Source organism: Myotis yumanensis, unplaced genomic scaffold (assembly GCF_028538775.1).
Source record: "Myotis yumanensis isolate MYYU_CA2020_CCGP unplaced genomic scaffold, mMyoYum1.0.hap1 SCAF_2, whole genome shotgun sequence".
NCBI classification, from domain to species: Eukaryota; Metazoa; Chordata; class Mammalia; order Chiroptera; family Vespertilionidae; genus Myotis; species Myotis yumanensis.
The window spans coordinates 195,615,508-195,630,073 of NW_027223753.1; the positions used below are offsets into that span (position 1 = coordinate 195,615,508).

Genomic DNA, 14,566 nt, shown 5'->3' on the forward strand with positions numbered 1-14,566 from the left:
GTGAGTCTCACAGGTAGAATGAAGCTATATCGACCCATAAGCATCCTCAAAGATTCCTAGATTCGTGGAATTTTATTGCTAAAAGGTATCAAGAGTACAACTCCCTCCTTTTACTGAGAAGACTCAGAGGAGTTAAGTAACTTGCCTGAGGACACCAAACTATTTGGATACGAAATGTACTTTGATAATTCCCCGAGGCCCAACTCTCCAAATGTCATGAATAGGATGTGATCTGTGGCTGTTCAGGCCCTATCTTTAGGTGGACCCATCATCGCTACCAGATTTCCCATTGACATGCAGAAGCAGCTTCTGGAGTTCTGTCAGCCCTGCCAGGAGAACACTGGTGTGGTGGCAAGTCACCTCCTCATTGGCGGGGTAAAGGGGCTTCACTGGCCCCTCCTTGTGTGTAGTAAGAGAATGGAATGTGCTTTAAGGGCCGGAGTCATTGTTTCTTTTAAGATTTTTAGATTTCCCAAATAACAGTCCTAAGCCATCTCTCTCAGGCATCACGAGCATCTAGGGAACTCTGATCATTCCTTTTTTTTTTTTTCATGTTACACAAGACAGAAAGATGAATACACTCATAGAATCATCATTTTGTAAGGGACCTAGAGATCATTATTTTCTCAATTTCTTGATTTCTCAATTGCAAAAACTTAACCCAGAGTGATGAATTGGATTAGCCAAGATCATATTTCTTCCTTATGATATATTGAAAGCCAAACCTTAAAATACCATAGTTTGTTTCTGATAATGTTAACTCTTACTATTTACATAGTAGACTAGTATCTGAAAACTAATTGCCCACTTAAGATGAAAGATGAAAAGTGTGGAGTTACTCCAAAAACCTCCTAAATTTATAATGACATGACATGGGCTAGTTTTATAAAATATTTTATTTACAAAAATAGTCTTAATAAAATTAATACAAAACCATTTTACAATATAACTTATATAACTATCTTCTCAAAAAAGTGACATTTGATTATAACACATAAACTACATTTGTATTTGTTAAGTCACATTGTAGTATAAATATGTTTCACCACCATTTTTTTTTATAATAAGGTATATGCCAATAACAATGAACAATCGACAACAAACGTTATTTCATTATTCTTCCGATGTAAAAGTCATCTCTGGCCAAAACAAAATTAATCAAAAAAAAAAAAAAAAGTAAAACAATTGTCCTGTTCAACAACACAGTCCTTTTTAATTATTTGAGAGTTTATCTGACAAAGACACAACATTAATTTGAAAGCACCGTGGCATAAAGTCTAGCAACAATATCCCCAAAAGCCTTCTCCGATGTCTTCGCTCAACTGTTTATTCAGTATTTTGCCAAGATAAATAAAGATTGATCTCAACTCTCCCCTTCATTCGTCTCAAGTGTTTCTGAATATGCACTGTGGTTTTTAGACCTTCCCACACTGGCATATGTTTAAAAAGTGAGTTTCTTTCTTTGGCTTCAAGTAGAGTTTCACAATACTTAGGAGACATACTGAGCCCCTCCATGTGGCTGAATCTCTGTGACTCCCCACCCGACAACATTTCCCCGGATATGACAAGACTCGGCTCCTCCAGTCTCTCTTATCTCTTCGTTGCTGAGAACACGATCCCAGATATTGAAGCCGGTGAGTCTTCCAGAAAAGGCTAATGTTTCATCAAAGCCGCCGCCCACACAACAGCCGTTCTTTTCTTGGCCAATCTGCAGAATTCCTCCCTCGGGAACAATGTGACCTGCGGCCAATCCCACAGTGGTGGCCACCAGTCCACCGTTTACCCACAAGGACACCCGCCCTTTCTCGGAGTTCCAGGTGCTGCACAGATGGGTCCACTTTCCCAGGGAAGTCAGAGTATCCGCAGCCAGTCTGTTCTCCTCTCCACCCACCACCAGCACCATGGCCTGATAGCTGAGGTACAGCTGGATCTCATATGGATTCCTCTTCGTGCCATAGGAAAACAGGATGGTTTTGTTTAATACATCTGTGGCTTTGACCCAAATGCAGGCACTGAAAGACTCGAGCTTCACTGGTGTCGCCGGATGCACGCTTCCAAAAATCTTCTTGGAACGCATTGGGAATAAAATCGCCGTTTCACAGCCTAGAGTAGCAAGAAAATAAGAAGAATATGAAAAAAATATATAAAGTCATTCAGAAATGAGTCTGGCATTTAGGTATGTTAGCCTGAGCATTTTAATGGCTACAACTGAAAATTAGATTGCAGCACCACAATATGATGTGAGGGGCCTCAAGTGTGTTCTCTGTGGAGCAAAGAAAAAAGGAAGAAGGGAAGCCAATTGTCTCATTCAATGAAGCATCTACTAGTAAATGGAGGAGAAGGCGTGCAGAGGAGCCAAATTGTCCAAACCCACAGAATAATGAAAATCATGCTTTAGTAACTATTTCCCCTCCCAATTAGCTTTCTTTGTTACAACTTTTTTTTAAAAAAAAAAATGTTGAGTCACTATGCATTAACTTCAAACAATGACACCATAATTTCCAAGAACTCAGAGCCAAACTCGTTTCCTTCTCCTTGACTTGTTCTCCAAACTCGCAGAACAAAAGCCTGTGAAATTCCATGGATCTAGCTGAGCCCATTTAGCCATTGTTAACACGCATTTTTAAACAAAAACTTTAGGACAGTCATGCTGTTGCTGAATACATTTTAATATACCACATGTTCTCAGATACTTATAAACTTTGCAAAAGTTTGTAGAAAACTATCTTTGAAAGGAAAAAATGTATAATGACGATGACTAACTTTTATTGGGTGTTCACTATCTTCCAGATATTGTTCTTAACATCTTACAAATCATTTTAATCCTCATATCAGCACCAGAAATAGTCAATATTCCCATTTGACAGATGAGAAAACTGAGTCAAAAAGCGCTAAGTAACTGAGCTAGGTTTACATAGATGGTAAGCGGTAAAACTAGGGTTTGGACTTGGGCACTCTGGCTGCAAGAGAACACAAGCTTGACTTGCACACTGCATGGCCTTTTAATGGTGCAAGAAACAATGGGTTTGGCTAGAACAGCTGGAATTCAGTTTGTTGCACTACTAGTAAGCTGTGCAGCTTTTGATGACCCTCCTAATTTCTCCAAGCTTTACTGTTTTCTATAAAAAGCTCTCCTTTCGACTTGCCTTCCAATATTCTGCAAGTCAGCAAGTAACAACTTATGTAGCACTCAGAAAGAGCTGTGTAGCCCAAAGATATGCTTGAAAACTCTGACTTTGTCCTGATGCCTATAAACACAATTTAAGCAGCAATAGAAAACTTTAAGGAAGAGTGAATTCTTCCAAGGGGATTGGTGGAGAACAGATTTCTGCTAAGGCGCACTTAGAAGGAGACTTTCAAACTTAGTGGTTGGGAGCTCAGTCAACTCCTCCCTCTGTCCCTCTCCAGGTCACATGTCTGGTAAGGAAGCTGGGAAACTCTGTGCTAAAACCTTGAACAGGTGAGCCCTGCGTTATGCTAACCTCATATATGTCTGCAAGAACATATATGAGAGCTAAACTAGGACTAGGTATTCCCTTAGTAACGACGTAAAAAAAAAAATTTTGTCATAAAATAGCTTTGAAAAGTAAACTTCCGGAGCATTTAAAGACTAACTGGTGAATAGACAGAACCAGCAGGAACCAAAGATCCATGCAAAGTGTGGTCAGCTAAGTTAAATGCCTGCAAGTGGCTAAGGGTGAGGCTCTGTCCTAAGAAAATTAAAGATGTAAATAGAGAAAATACTGAGATTCGTAAAATCCTGTAAAAGTAACTACCATATTAAAGCATAAAATGGGTCCTGTCACAGGTTGGCATTACCTTTTTCACTGAATAATTTGAATTTTTGAAGATTTTTTTAATGAGGCGTTGATTCTTTATTCCAATGAAATTGGTAGGTGCATTTTTTTTCCCTAGCTATGTTAAATAAATCAAACAAAGATCACGGAACAAGAGATCACATTATGCCTGGGCGTTTGAGAAACGCCCTGTAATGTTTCAGAAAAGTAGTATTCAAGAGGGTGCCTACTGCAACCTAATTAACTGATTTCCTGTTTAGCTAAGCGCAGGCAGTCAGGGCTGCATTCCATAGCCTTCCTTCATTGCCTCTCAAAGGCCCCGCTTCCCCTGCAGGCTGCCCTGGCTGTTGGAGTTCATGGAGTGGAACTGCATGCTGGCAGGTTTTTTTCTGATTTCTTTTGGGAACCAGTGATTGAGGCTCTTGATATCTCTTTAAAATGTCAGACACTCTCTCGTGAAATGGCTTTTAACTAATAGGGTTTCCTGATTATGTTATCAAAGACCCAACAAAATTAAAACCAGGTTCTTCGGGGGCCGGCAGAATGATTAGGAATCCCTTAGAAGCCAAGCTGGCAGGAAACCAATGGAGGGAAAATCAAAGCATGTGGATAAATCTGTTATTGGATTTAATAAAAAATTAACATTTTGGAACTCAGAAACACACCCCTCCTCTGCTCTAACTAAAATGCAGAGGCGAAGGTGAACATTGGCCTAATTCTTTAGTTTTCCAGGTGCATGACGTGTGCAATGGCTTTGCATGGTTTGCAAAAGACAAGAAATCTCATTCATTTAAAATAGCCACGGAATTATAATTTGCCTTCTTGTCACTTACATTGAGGATCTATTGTATATTTGATAGTATGCTTTCCTCTCCCTTTCCAAAGCCCTACTTAATATTTAAGAAAATGTGTGCTGTCCTGATAAACAATCCTCAAATATTGAGGGGAGACTGGTGTTCTGGTACGGTTTCTATGATTGTAAATGAAATGTGCTCTCACACATGCTTATGATTTTCCCCACACTCCGTCCAATCAGAGTAGCCCTGTTGGGAATAGAGGGAAGGATGGCATTGTCTGTCATTGCTCTCAGTCCCTGAGTTTCCCAGGAAAAGTGCAATTATGGTTTTTTACCCAGAACACTGGTTTTCTAATACAGCCCACAAGTGATACATCACCATTTCCTAGAAAGTTTGACTTATAAAGGAGTGTTACTTAGCTCCAGATCTTCTCTTTATTTCTTTCAGCCATCTTTAAAATGTATTATTTCAGGCTCATGTGCATTTGGAGGTTCATCGAGTATCACGTGGGACTTTAACAAATTGCATCTGGTTTGAACTACCGCTCTCCGGTTTGGCCCTGACCCCTCCTCTCCCCGCCCCCTCCCCCCGCAAAATCCTTGGGGTGGCACCACGTAACCAATTGGCTCCTACACTGATGGTTCCGCTTTGGATCCCTCAGCGTCCGGCTTATTCCAAAGCGCACACCCTGGGAACTCCCCTCACCAGCTAACTCCACAGACCCTGGGGCTGGAGGGGGTCGGGGGTGGGGGGGCTCAGAAATCCTACTAACCCTTCCTGAGATCAGATTCAGCCTCAAGTCTCTTGCTCAGAACCGGCGGGGAGAAGAGGCCGGAACAGGGATTGGAAAACATCCCTTAAAATTAGTCTAGGCCCCGAAATAGCGCGGGGAACCAGAGCTCCCCTAAAGACAGAGGCAGGCTAATATTAGAAGAAGTGGAAATCCCTAACGGAGGGAAGGGAAGGGAAGCGAGACCGCCCGCCGGAGAGGCCAGGCTTGTAACTGGCCAATAGAGCCCGTCCTGCAGGGCCTGGGGGATCCGGTGTCAGCAAGGGGCCCTCGCCTATTTCAAGACTATGATGGTCACGTCCACAGCTATCTCCGGGGCTCCCCGGGACTGGGAAATACTTTTGAAAGCCAATTTCCTTGCCATGTATAGTGTGTCTGAGCCCTGTGGCCATGCGTGGAGAAATAGGGGGTGGGGGTGGGGGGTCGGGGGGAGGGAGGGAGTGGTGCGCCTGTGTGTGTTGGCCTGGAGGGTTGCCTGACTTGGCTTCCCGCAACGCGCGCTCGGAGAACAAAGCCGCAGGGACGTCCCCTCTTGGCCTTGGTCCTTACCTGCGGGCAGCCAGCGCCGGGCCGCCCAGCCCTGCACCGCGCGGAGGTCCTCCCGCGTCCGCCGCAGCTCCTCCAGCACCGCGCCCAGGGCGCCCCCCGCCTCCTCCGGGCGCTGCGCCCCGGCGCCCTCCAGGCGCGCCAGCCTGCGGCCCGCGTCGCGGCTCGCCTGCAGCAGCTCGTCCAGCGCCGGGGCCAGCCTGGCCTCCGCGGGGGCCGCCGGCGCGCACGGCCTCGCTGGGCTGCCCGCCAGCCGGCCCAGCTCCGCCCGCAGCGCCCGCAGCTCGCCGCGCAGGAGGCCGTCGGTGGCCTGCAGCAGCATGCTCTCCCTCATCTGCGAGTCCTCCAGCATGATGAAGAGCTTGTCCCACTCGGAGGGCTCCCGACGGCAGTCACACGGCGTGGCTAGGGCGCAGGGACACACACGTTACGCGCCCGCCCAGACCTTCCTGGGGTGTGCGTGGTCAAAAGCTGACCTCTCTAAGTGGCCCCAAGTTCCTGCCCATCCCATCACCCCCTTTCCCTGTCAGGGCACCTCAAAGAAGCCGCGAGTAAATATCTGGAGAAGGACAGAAACCTTTCATGCTAGTCTTTATTAACTTGAACTCTAGGAAAATGCTGTTCATGTGGCTCAAGTGTCTGCGATTTCATATGGTTCCGATCACGATGGATCTGTGACAGAAATAACTTTTTGAACTCCTTCCTGAAGTGTTTCTCTCTTTTTGCAAAACAGGCTATACTTTTTATCCCGTTTCATTAGCTACAAAGTCTATGCATTAGTTTGAGACCCAGAGAGCTGGATCTGCAGTCAGGGGTTAGCAGAGAGAGAGTTAACGTGAACTTACGGTCCTCGGTGGGATGAAGTCCATTGTCTATTTCGTTGTCCAAATTCACGTACATGAGCTCATAATCATCCGAGTTTTCGGCGCGCACTGCAGACCAGAGAACACAAAACAGAACCGCACAGAGATGCATTGCTGGAGAGAGACGAAGTTCTTCGGAGACTTCCCACAGCTGGCGGGAGGAGCCGGGGGAGAGCCGCACCAAGTAGCCGAGTTGGAGCGGAGGCGAGTGAGAGTGAGCGGCGGGAGCCCAGCGCCCTTAATAAATGCTGGGGACGCCTGAATGGGGATGAATGAGTAATGCCGGTGGCACTGCATAACGGGAGTTCCCCTGAATTTGAGGGGGAGGGGGCTGGGTGGGAGGGCGAGGGGGACGTGGAGGCTGCACAATAGTAAACCACAAAGGTTTGCACTGCCGTCAGATTAATTGGAGGAGGGTCATAGGGGAAAGGGGCGGGGGGGGGGGGCTTGGGGGGGGGGCGGTCCTGGGCTCAGACTGTGCCCCTGAGGATTAGCTGTTGTAACTGGAATTGGTGGTACTGAGGGATGACAGGGAGGGGGCGGGCCTGGTTAGGGGGAGAAATGACTCAGTGGGCACAGAAGTGTGAAGACAAGACCATCCTGGCAGCATTTTGTGTGCGCTTTTATCATTTCACAACCTTTATGTGCAGAAAACTTTTTTTTTTTTCACTTTTCTTTTGTAAGCAGTTTTATAGGTCTAAGCTGTGAAAGTTACTCGCTGATTCCAAAATAAACCAACTTGGTAAGAAAGTTCTATGACTCTGGAATCCAAGTGTGTTCCTCGTTATTCCGTCTTTAATCCTTCTGGAGTCGCGGCTCTACTTTCATAAACACACCTTTTAAATGGCAACACGGTGAAACTGGCAAACCTAACATGAGAAATAGCTGGCGGAAAGGAATAAACTGATCTTAGGTCTGTTTTTCATAACAAGATATTCTGTGCAAATTATATTATTCCACTAGGCTCAGAGTCAAAGATCATGTTTTTTAAAGTTAATTTAGGGATTCCTGCTTCTGCCAATATAGGAAGGTCTATATAAACTGAAACTTTCCTGCACAAAACACCTAGAAATGTGTTTAAACTAGAATAATTAGAAACATTTTAAATGTAGGAATAAATGCCCCCTCCCTCCCCAAATAAGAGAAATATCCAGGGGCCAAAGGTAGAGAAGGAACCAAAACAAGAGGGGTAAGGCCAAGAGCTGATGCTGGAGCCTCCTGGAGGGTGGGGTGTCCGTTCTGTAACAGCCAAGTGTTAGTGCCTGACCACGGGGTATTAAAGCATAGGCCAGCCCGGGGAGTTAGAGGTGAGGCCCTCCCTAAAGCCAGACTCTCAGGAAGGTATAGCCCACTCTGCCCCAGCACCCGAAAGGGAAAAGTAAGCAAGTCGCTCTTTGACCGAACCCTACAGATAGAGTCCCTAAGAACTTGTGATTTGGGGCCTGCCCTTGCACACATTCCAGATTTAAATGTATGCTCTCTGCCACTGTAACAATAAATTCACAATGAAAAATATGTAAACACAAGTGTGTTTAAATTATTGAAGATCTACAAGAAGAAATGGGAAAACTGAAAAAAAAAAAGACTAGGTTCTTTTTTAAAGAACCAAATATAACCTCTAAAATTAAAAAAAAATTAATTGAATTAAAAAAAAAAAACTTCAAGATATTGGGTTAAGCCCTAACCCGTTTGGCTTAGTGGATAGAGCGTCGGTCTGTGGACTGAAGGGTCCCAGGTTGATACCGGTCAAGGGCATGTACCTTGGTTGCGGGCACATCCCCATTCGGGGACGTCCAGGAGGCAGCTGATTGATGTTTCTCTCTCATCCATGTTTCTAACTCTCTATCCCTCTCCCTTCCTCTCTGTAAAAAAATCAATAAAATATATATTTTTTTAAAAAGAAATTGGGTTAAGTGTCAAATTAGACAAAGCTGGTGAGAATATTAAGGAACTGGAAGCAAGAGCTAAGAAAACAACCCAAAAGGTACTCTTTAAATTTGGTATCCTAAAATCCTTTCATTATTCAGAAGGATAATAGAAATTAATTTCACTTTTTTAGTTAAAAGATGTTTCTATTTTTAAGAATAACTACCAAAATCAAAAGGAAATAGAACATCCAAATAGAAGCAACAGAGCTAATCCTATATAATAAAACCTTAATATGTAAATCGACCAAACAGCAGAATGACTGGTCACTATAATGTGCACTGACCACCAGGGGGCAGACGCCCAATGCAGGATCTGCCCCTGGTGGTCAGTGTGCTCCCACAGGGGAAGTGCCATTCAGCCAGAAGCCAGGCTCACAGCTGGCAAGTGCAGTGGTGGTAGCTGGAGCCTCTCCTGCCTCCATGGCAGTGCTAAGGACCCCTTGGGGTATGTCTGCCTACGGGAAATGGGACTAAGCTGGCAGGTGGACATTCCCCGGGGGGTCCCAGACTGCGAAAGGGTGAAGCCCAGGCTGAGGGACCACCTCCCTCCCAGTGCACAAATGTTGTGCACCGGGTCTCTAGTTAAAAAATAAAACACTTGATCTATTCAATAGAAAGAGTGAAGGAGGAGATAAAAATATAGGCAGAGCAAGATAAATTAAAAGCACAACAGAATGTGATAAAAAATAAATCATAATTTACAAATAATCACTATAAATATTAATGAAACAAACTTTCCAGTTAAGAAACAAAGGTTGTCAGTAGGTATAATTTTTAAATCCCCAGCTACAAGAGCCATGAGTAAACATTAGAATCTAAAAATGTTGAAAGTAACCAATTTAAGGGGGTGGTGGGAGAATATACCAAAAAATGTGCCATTCAAAAAAGCTAGAATGATTATATTATCAGTCAAAAACAGACATTAAGGCAAAAGAGAATAATTAAATTGTGATGAAAGAAAGACTATTAAGAAGTTATTTCAGAATTAGCTAGTAAAATCATTTTAAAAAATATATACCCAAGATTGACATAATTATAAGGAGAAATTGACAAATCCATAATTATAGAGGGAGATTTTAACATACCTCTCCCATAACCAAGTCCAACTCCGTCATCACTAAGCATTCAAATGTAAAAAAAAAAACAAAATTAAAAAAAAAACAAAAAAGAAATCAACTTCTCAAAGATACAGAAACTATGTCAGTTCAAGTTCAGCTTAATGAAATATATAGAGCATCACCCAGGTTTTACAAGCAAGTTTAATCAAACATTCAAAGAACTCATAATTTCCATCTTATCCAAACTGCTCCGGCAAGTAGAGTGTGCAGGAATGCATTAAATTCTTTTTATATGTCTAGTAAGTATACCAAAAAGAGATAAGGACAGTTCAAAAAAGAAATAGCAGGCTAGTCTCCTTTAAGAACATAGATGCAAAAGCTCTAAATAAAATATTAGCCAAACAAACCCAGCACCATATGCATGAAAATACATCATATCCAAGTTGAGTTTATTCCAAGACCTCAAGATTGATTAAATGTTAGAAGATCTATTAATTTATTACATTATCAATTTGAAGAAGAAATCATATAATCATGTTAACAGATGTAGAAAAGTTATTTAATAAAATTCAGTACTCATTCTTGTTCAAACTAGGAAACAGGAATGTAAACTGATAAAACATAAATACAAAAAATCTATAAAAACATATACATACATAATGGTGAATCCTTAGAAACATACTCTTAAAAACAGGAATAACAAAAGGATACTCATGGACATGGGTTCTGCTCATCAAGGTGTTGGAGGTCCAGCCAATAAAGTCAGACAAAAATAAGCCACATAAGGGATAATGTTGGAAGGAAAGAAACAATGTTGTTATCAATTATTCTGAGTTGATTATCCATATGCAAAATCTTAAGAGACTCTGAAGACAGGTTATTAATAAGAGAATTGAGCAACTTCTGCTGGGTGGAAGATCAACATACAAAAATCAGTTGGTTTCTTAATACCAGCAGACAACTGAAAATACATTTCTAAAAAAAAAGCTTCCATTTACAATATCAACAACAAATATGGGATACTTAGAAATCAATTTAATGAAAGATACATAAAGTACAACTAATATTACAAAACTTTATTGGAAATTTTTTAAAAAGTATATATGAATGCAAGGATATATCATGTTCTTCAGTGAGACGACTCATTTTCATAAAGTCTATTGTCCCAAATTAGTCTATATATTCAATGTATACAAAAAAATAAAATCCTACCCTAGTTTTTTGATGAAGTTGATAAAGTTTTGGTAAAATTTATGTAAAGGGGCCAAGAAGAATTTGAAGTTAAAGGTGAAGAAATTTGCCCTGTGAAATATAATGATCTATATATATAAAAGCCTAAGCAATTGTTCAACCATTCCACAGTCAAACAGGTAGCTATGACATGCAATGACCATCAGGGAGCAGATGCTCTGATCAGTAGCTATGACATGCACTGACCACCAGGGGGCAGACTATCAATGCAGGAGCTGCCGAGCTGCAGTGACTTGGCAGCTGCGGTTCTGGATTGATGCAGCTGGAACCAGAGAGGAAGGAGCCCAATTCCAGGGTGCAGCACCCAAGAACCGCGCTCTCTTGCAATCTGGGATCCCTCAGGGAAGTCAGAGAGCTGGTTTCAGCCCAATCCCTGCAGGCCAGGCCAAGTGACCCCAGTGGTGCACTAATCCATGCACCAGGCCTCTAGTTTATTATAAAGTTAATTATAATTTTAAAAATTATAATTGGTGAAGGTATGATAAATACCCAGAAAAAAACCCAGACACATGGGAAACCTTATTTTGGAAAAAGCTATTACAAATCAGAAGAGAAACAATTGATGATTACTTAATAAATGGACCTGGGACTACGGTTTAAAATAAACATGCACAAAGATATATAACTAGATCCCTTCCTCATATGTACAAAAGTAAAGTCCAGATGAATTTAAGACAAATATAAAGACAAAAACATAGTGCTTTTAGGAGAAAATATAGAAAAAAATTATATGTACTTAGGTAGAGAAAGATTTCTCAGTAATAACAAAAATAAACTATAAAGAAATTTTTAAAATCAACTAGATTAAGACTGCAACTTTAAAACTGATAAACAAATAATTAGTGACTAGATTAAATAAGGAATGTCTACAAATCAATAAGAAAACCAAACATCCCAATCCCAAATAGGCAAAGGATATGAATGACCAAATCATGGGAGAGGAAATGACCTATAAACATATAAAAAGGGCTGTGCTCAGCCTCACGAGAGTAATTAAGGAAATGAAAATTAAAACAACAAAAAAGATGAGACATTATCTCACATCCCATCAGAGTGGGAAAAAGGAAGGTCTGTCAAGACCAAATGTTGGCAAGAATGTAGAGCAATGGAAATGTGCTGCTGATGGGTGTATAAGTTGTTAAAATCATGTTGGTAGGTAGAATAATGTCCCCCCCAAAGATGTCCACATCTTAATCCCCATAACCAGTGAACACAGTATGTTTTATTGCACTGAAGATGGAATTGAGGGTGTTATATATAAGTTAAGGAGAAAATCCTATATTATCCAGATGGGCTCAATGTAAATCACAAGGATGCTCAAAAGTGGAAGAGAGAGGCAGAAAAGAGAACCAGAGAAAGAGGTGTGATAAGGGAAGCCGGGTCAGAGAGATGCTATGTTGATGACATTGAAGATGGAGGAAGGGGACCCAAAGCCAAAGAATTTCTGGTGGTGTCCTGAAGCTAGAAGGTCCAAGGAAACATATTCCCTCCTACAACCTCCAGAAAGGAACCCAGCCCCTTCCAACACCTAAACTTTAGCCCAGTTAGGCTCACATCAGCCTTCTGCATTGTAGAGATGTCTGATAATAAATTTGTGTTGTTTTGGACTACTAAGTTTTTGGTAATTCCTTATGGCAGCAATGAAACCTATTACAACCACTTTTCCAAGAAATTTTAGGAGATCTAGAAACTTTCCCAGGGACACACCCACTGCTTTGCTACCTTAGTATATGGTCTAGGAACCATCAGCATCACCTTCAAAGTTAGTAGAAATTCGGATTCTTAATTAAGCACTACCCTCAACCGGCTGAATCAGTATCTGTGTTTTAACAAGTTGCCCAGGTGATTGAGCTCCAAAGCAACCCCCAGAGCAGCCTCCCACATATAGACAAAGAAATAGGTATAAAAATTACAGCACTATTGGTAAAAGCAATTGTTAATAATAATATATCTTTCAACCACAGAGCATGTGAATAAATTGTTGCATACTTATATAATGGAATGCCACACAGCTGTAAGAATAAGTGGAGAGCTCCTTGGAGATAAAACTTCTAAGTAAGGTCAAATGGGGGAAAGCTGTGTTGCAAAGAAATATGTTCAATATGATACAATAATATAAAATTTAAAGCATGCAAAACAATACTATAAAATGCTTATTGATACATATACATGCGATTAAAGTGAAAAAAACACTCATGAAGATGGTAAATACTAATTTCAGGGTGGTGGTTCCCTCTGGGGAGAAAAATAAATGAGTGGTATGGGAGGCAATTATGCCATAAGGTTAAGTTTTGACAAAGCTGGTTGATAGGTATACCAGTGCTCCTTACAGTATTGTCTAATGACTTTGAATATTTCATAATTTAAAAGAATACACTAATTTATTAATGGAATTTATAGGATTTCTACATCAAAGTGTCGTCATCAGTTTCTAATTTAAAAAAAATGTTTTTATGCATTTACTTTTGTATTCTTTGATTGAAATTCAAGTTAGCTGAAAAATGACTAATCTGGAGTTTTCCCCTTCAAGGCTCCCAGGGAGTATTGTACCAAAAAGCCTTACACCAATTTCCCATCCTGAATTCCAACAACAGTCCCATTCATCATGACCTTTTGCAGAGTTGATCAGTTTGTCTACATAACTAAGCTCTATGATCCAATGTGTTCTGTATAGATTGGGCATTGCATTTAAAATTCCTGATCCTTTAAGGAAAAGCTGTTACTAAAAATAAACAAAATAAAACAATATTTTTCAATGCACACTTTTTTAAAAAAAAGAAAACCTGAATATTTTCAATACTTTGTACTCTATGGGCATCTGATTAAAATCTGTTTGAGACCAATTCTGTGAACCACATATGGAAAAAGCAAGACTCATTATTTATTGTCACTCAAATACATTGTTTGATCTAGAATCAGCCTTATTAAACTTAGTCATTGACATTCTGAAAATGCTGGCCTTCTTTCCTCTATTCTCATATCTAAATGTCCTTTATATATGAACTAGAGGCCCAATGCATGAAGATTCGTGCAACAGGCCTTCCTTCCCTGGCTGTCAGCACCACCTTCACTCTGGCCAGGAGCCACCTTCTGCCTTCGGGTGCTGCCCAGAGGCCCAGAGCAGCCCAGGCGGGGTAGAATGCCATCTTTGTCACATCAATTTGCATATTCCCTCCTTATTGGCTGTGGGCACTGCCATCTTTGTTGTGAAGTGATGGTCAATTTGCATATTCTGTCTTTATTACATAGGATTTGTCCCCACCATTTAATAAAGGTCTAAATATGTGTAATTACTGCTCATTTGATGCTTTTGGTGCATATTTTCTGTATACAAAGCTGAATTTAAAGTAAATAGAGGCAGGAAAATTCTTGTTCAAGAAATCCATAGGAGCCAGTTCTCCCAAGACAGTTAAGAACTTGAGAGGATTTTGAGAAAAAAATCCATACCATAAAGTGCTAGGCAGATGTTTCCCATATGTTGTTTGCAGATAAATCACTATAGTTTATACAATATATTTTCTTGAGATTTTAAATCC

The 14,566-nt window shown here is 41.2% G+C and overlaps 2 protein-coding genes across 7 annotated transcripts in view; one reads left to right on the plus strand and one right to left on the minus strand.

The window, feature by feature from the left end:
* VEPH1 (ventricular zone expressed PH domain containing 1) overlaps positions 1–14,566 on the plus strand; it is a 196,746-nt gene that overhangs the window by 40,423 nt on the left and 141,757 nt on the right. The gene's annotated exons all lie outside the window — the stretch shown is intronic.
* On the minus strand, positions 982–6,986 carry PTX3 (pentraxin 3). Its single transcript, XM_070406926.1, has 3 exons — positions 6,776–6,986; positions 5,934–6,335; positions 982–2,103 (listed from the first exon to the last, which is right to left on the minus strand). The coding sequence occupies exons 1-3, from the start codon at positions 6,903–6,905 to the stop codon at positions 1,490–1,492; spliced, it is 1,146 nt and encodes a 381-aa protein (XP_070263027.1). The 5' UTR covers positions 6,906–6,986; the 3' UTR covers positions 982–1,489.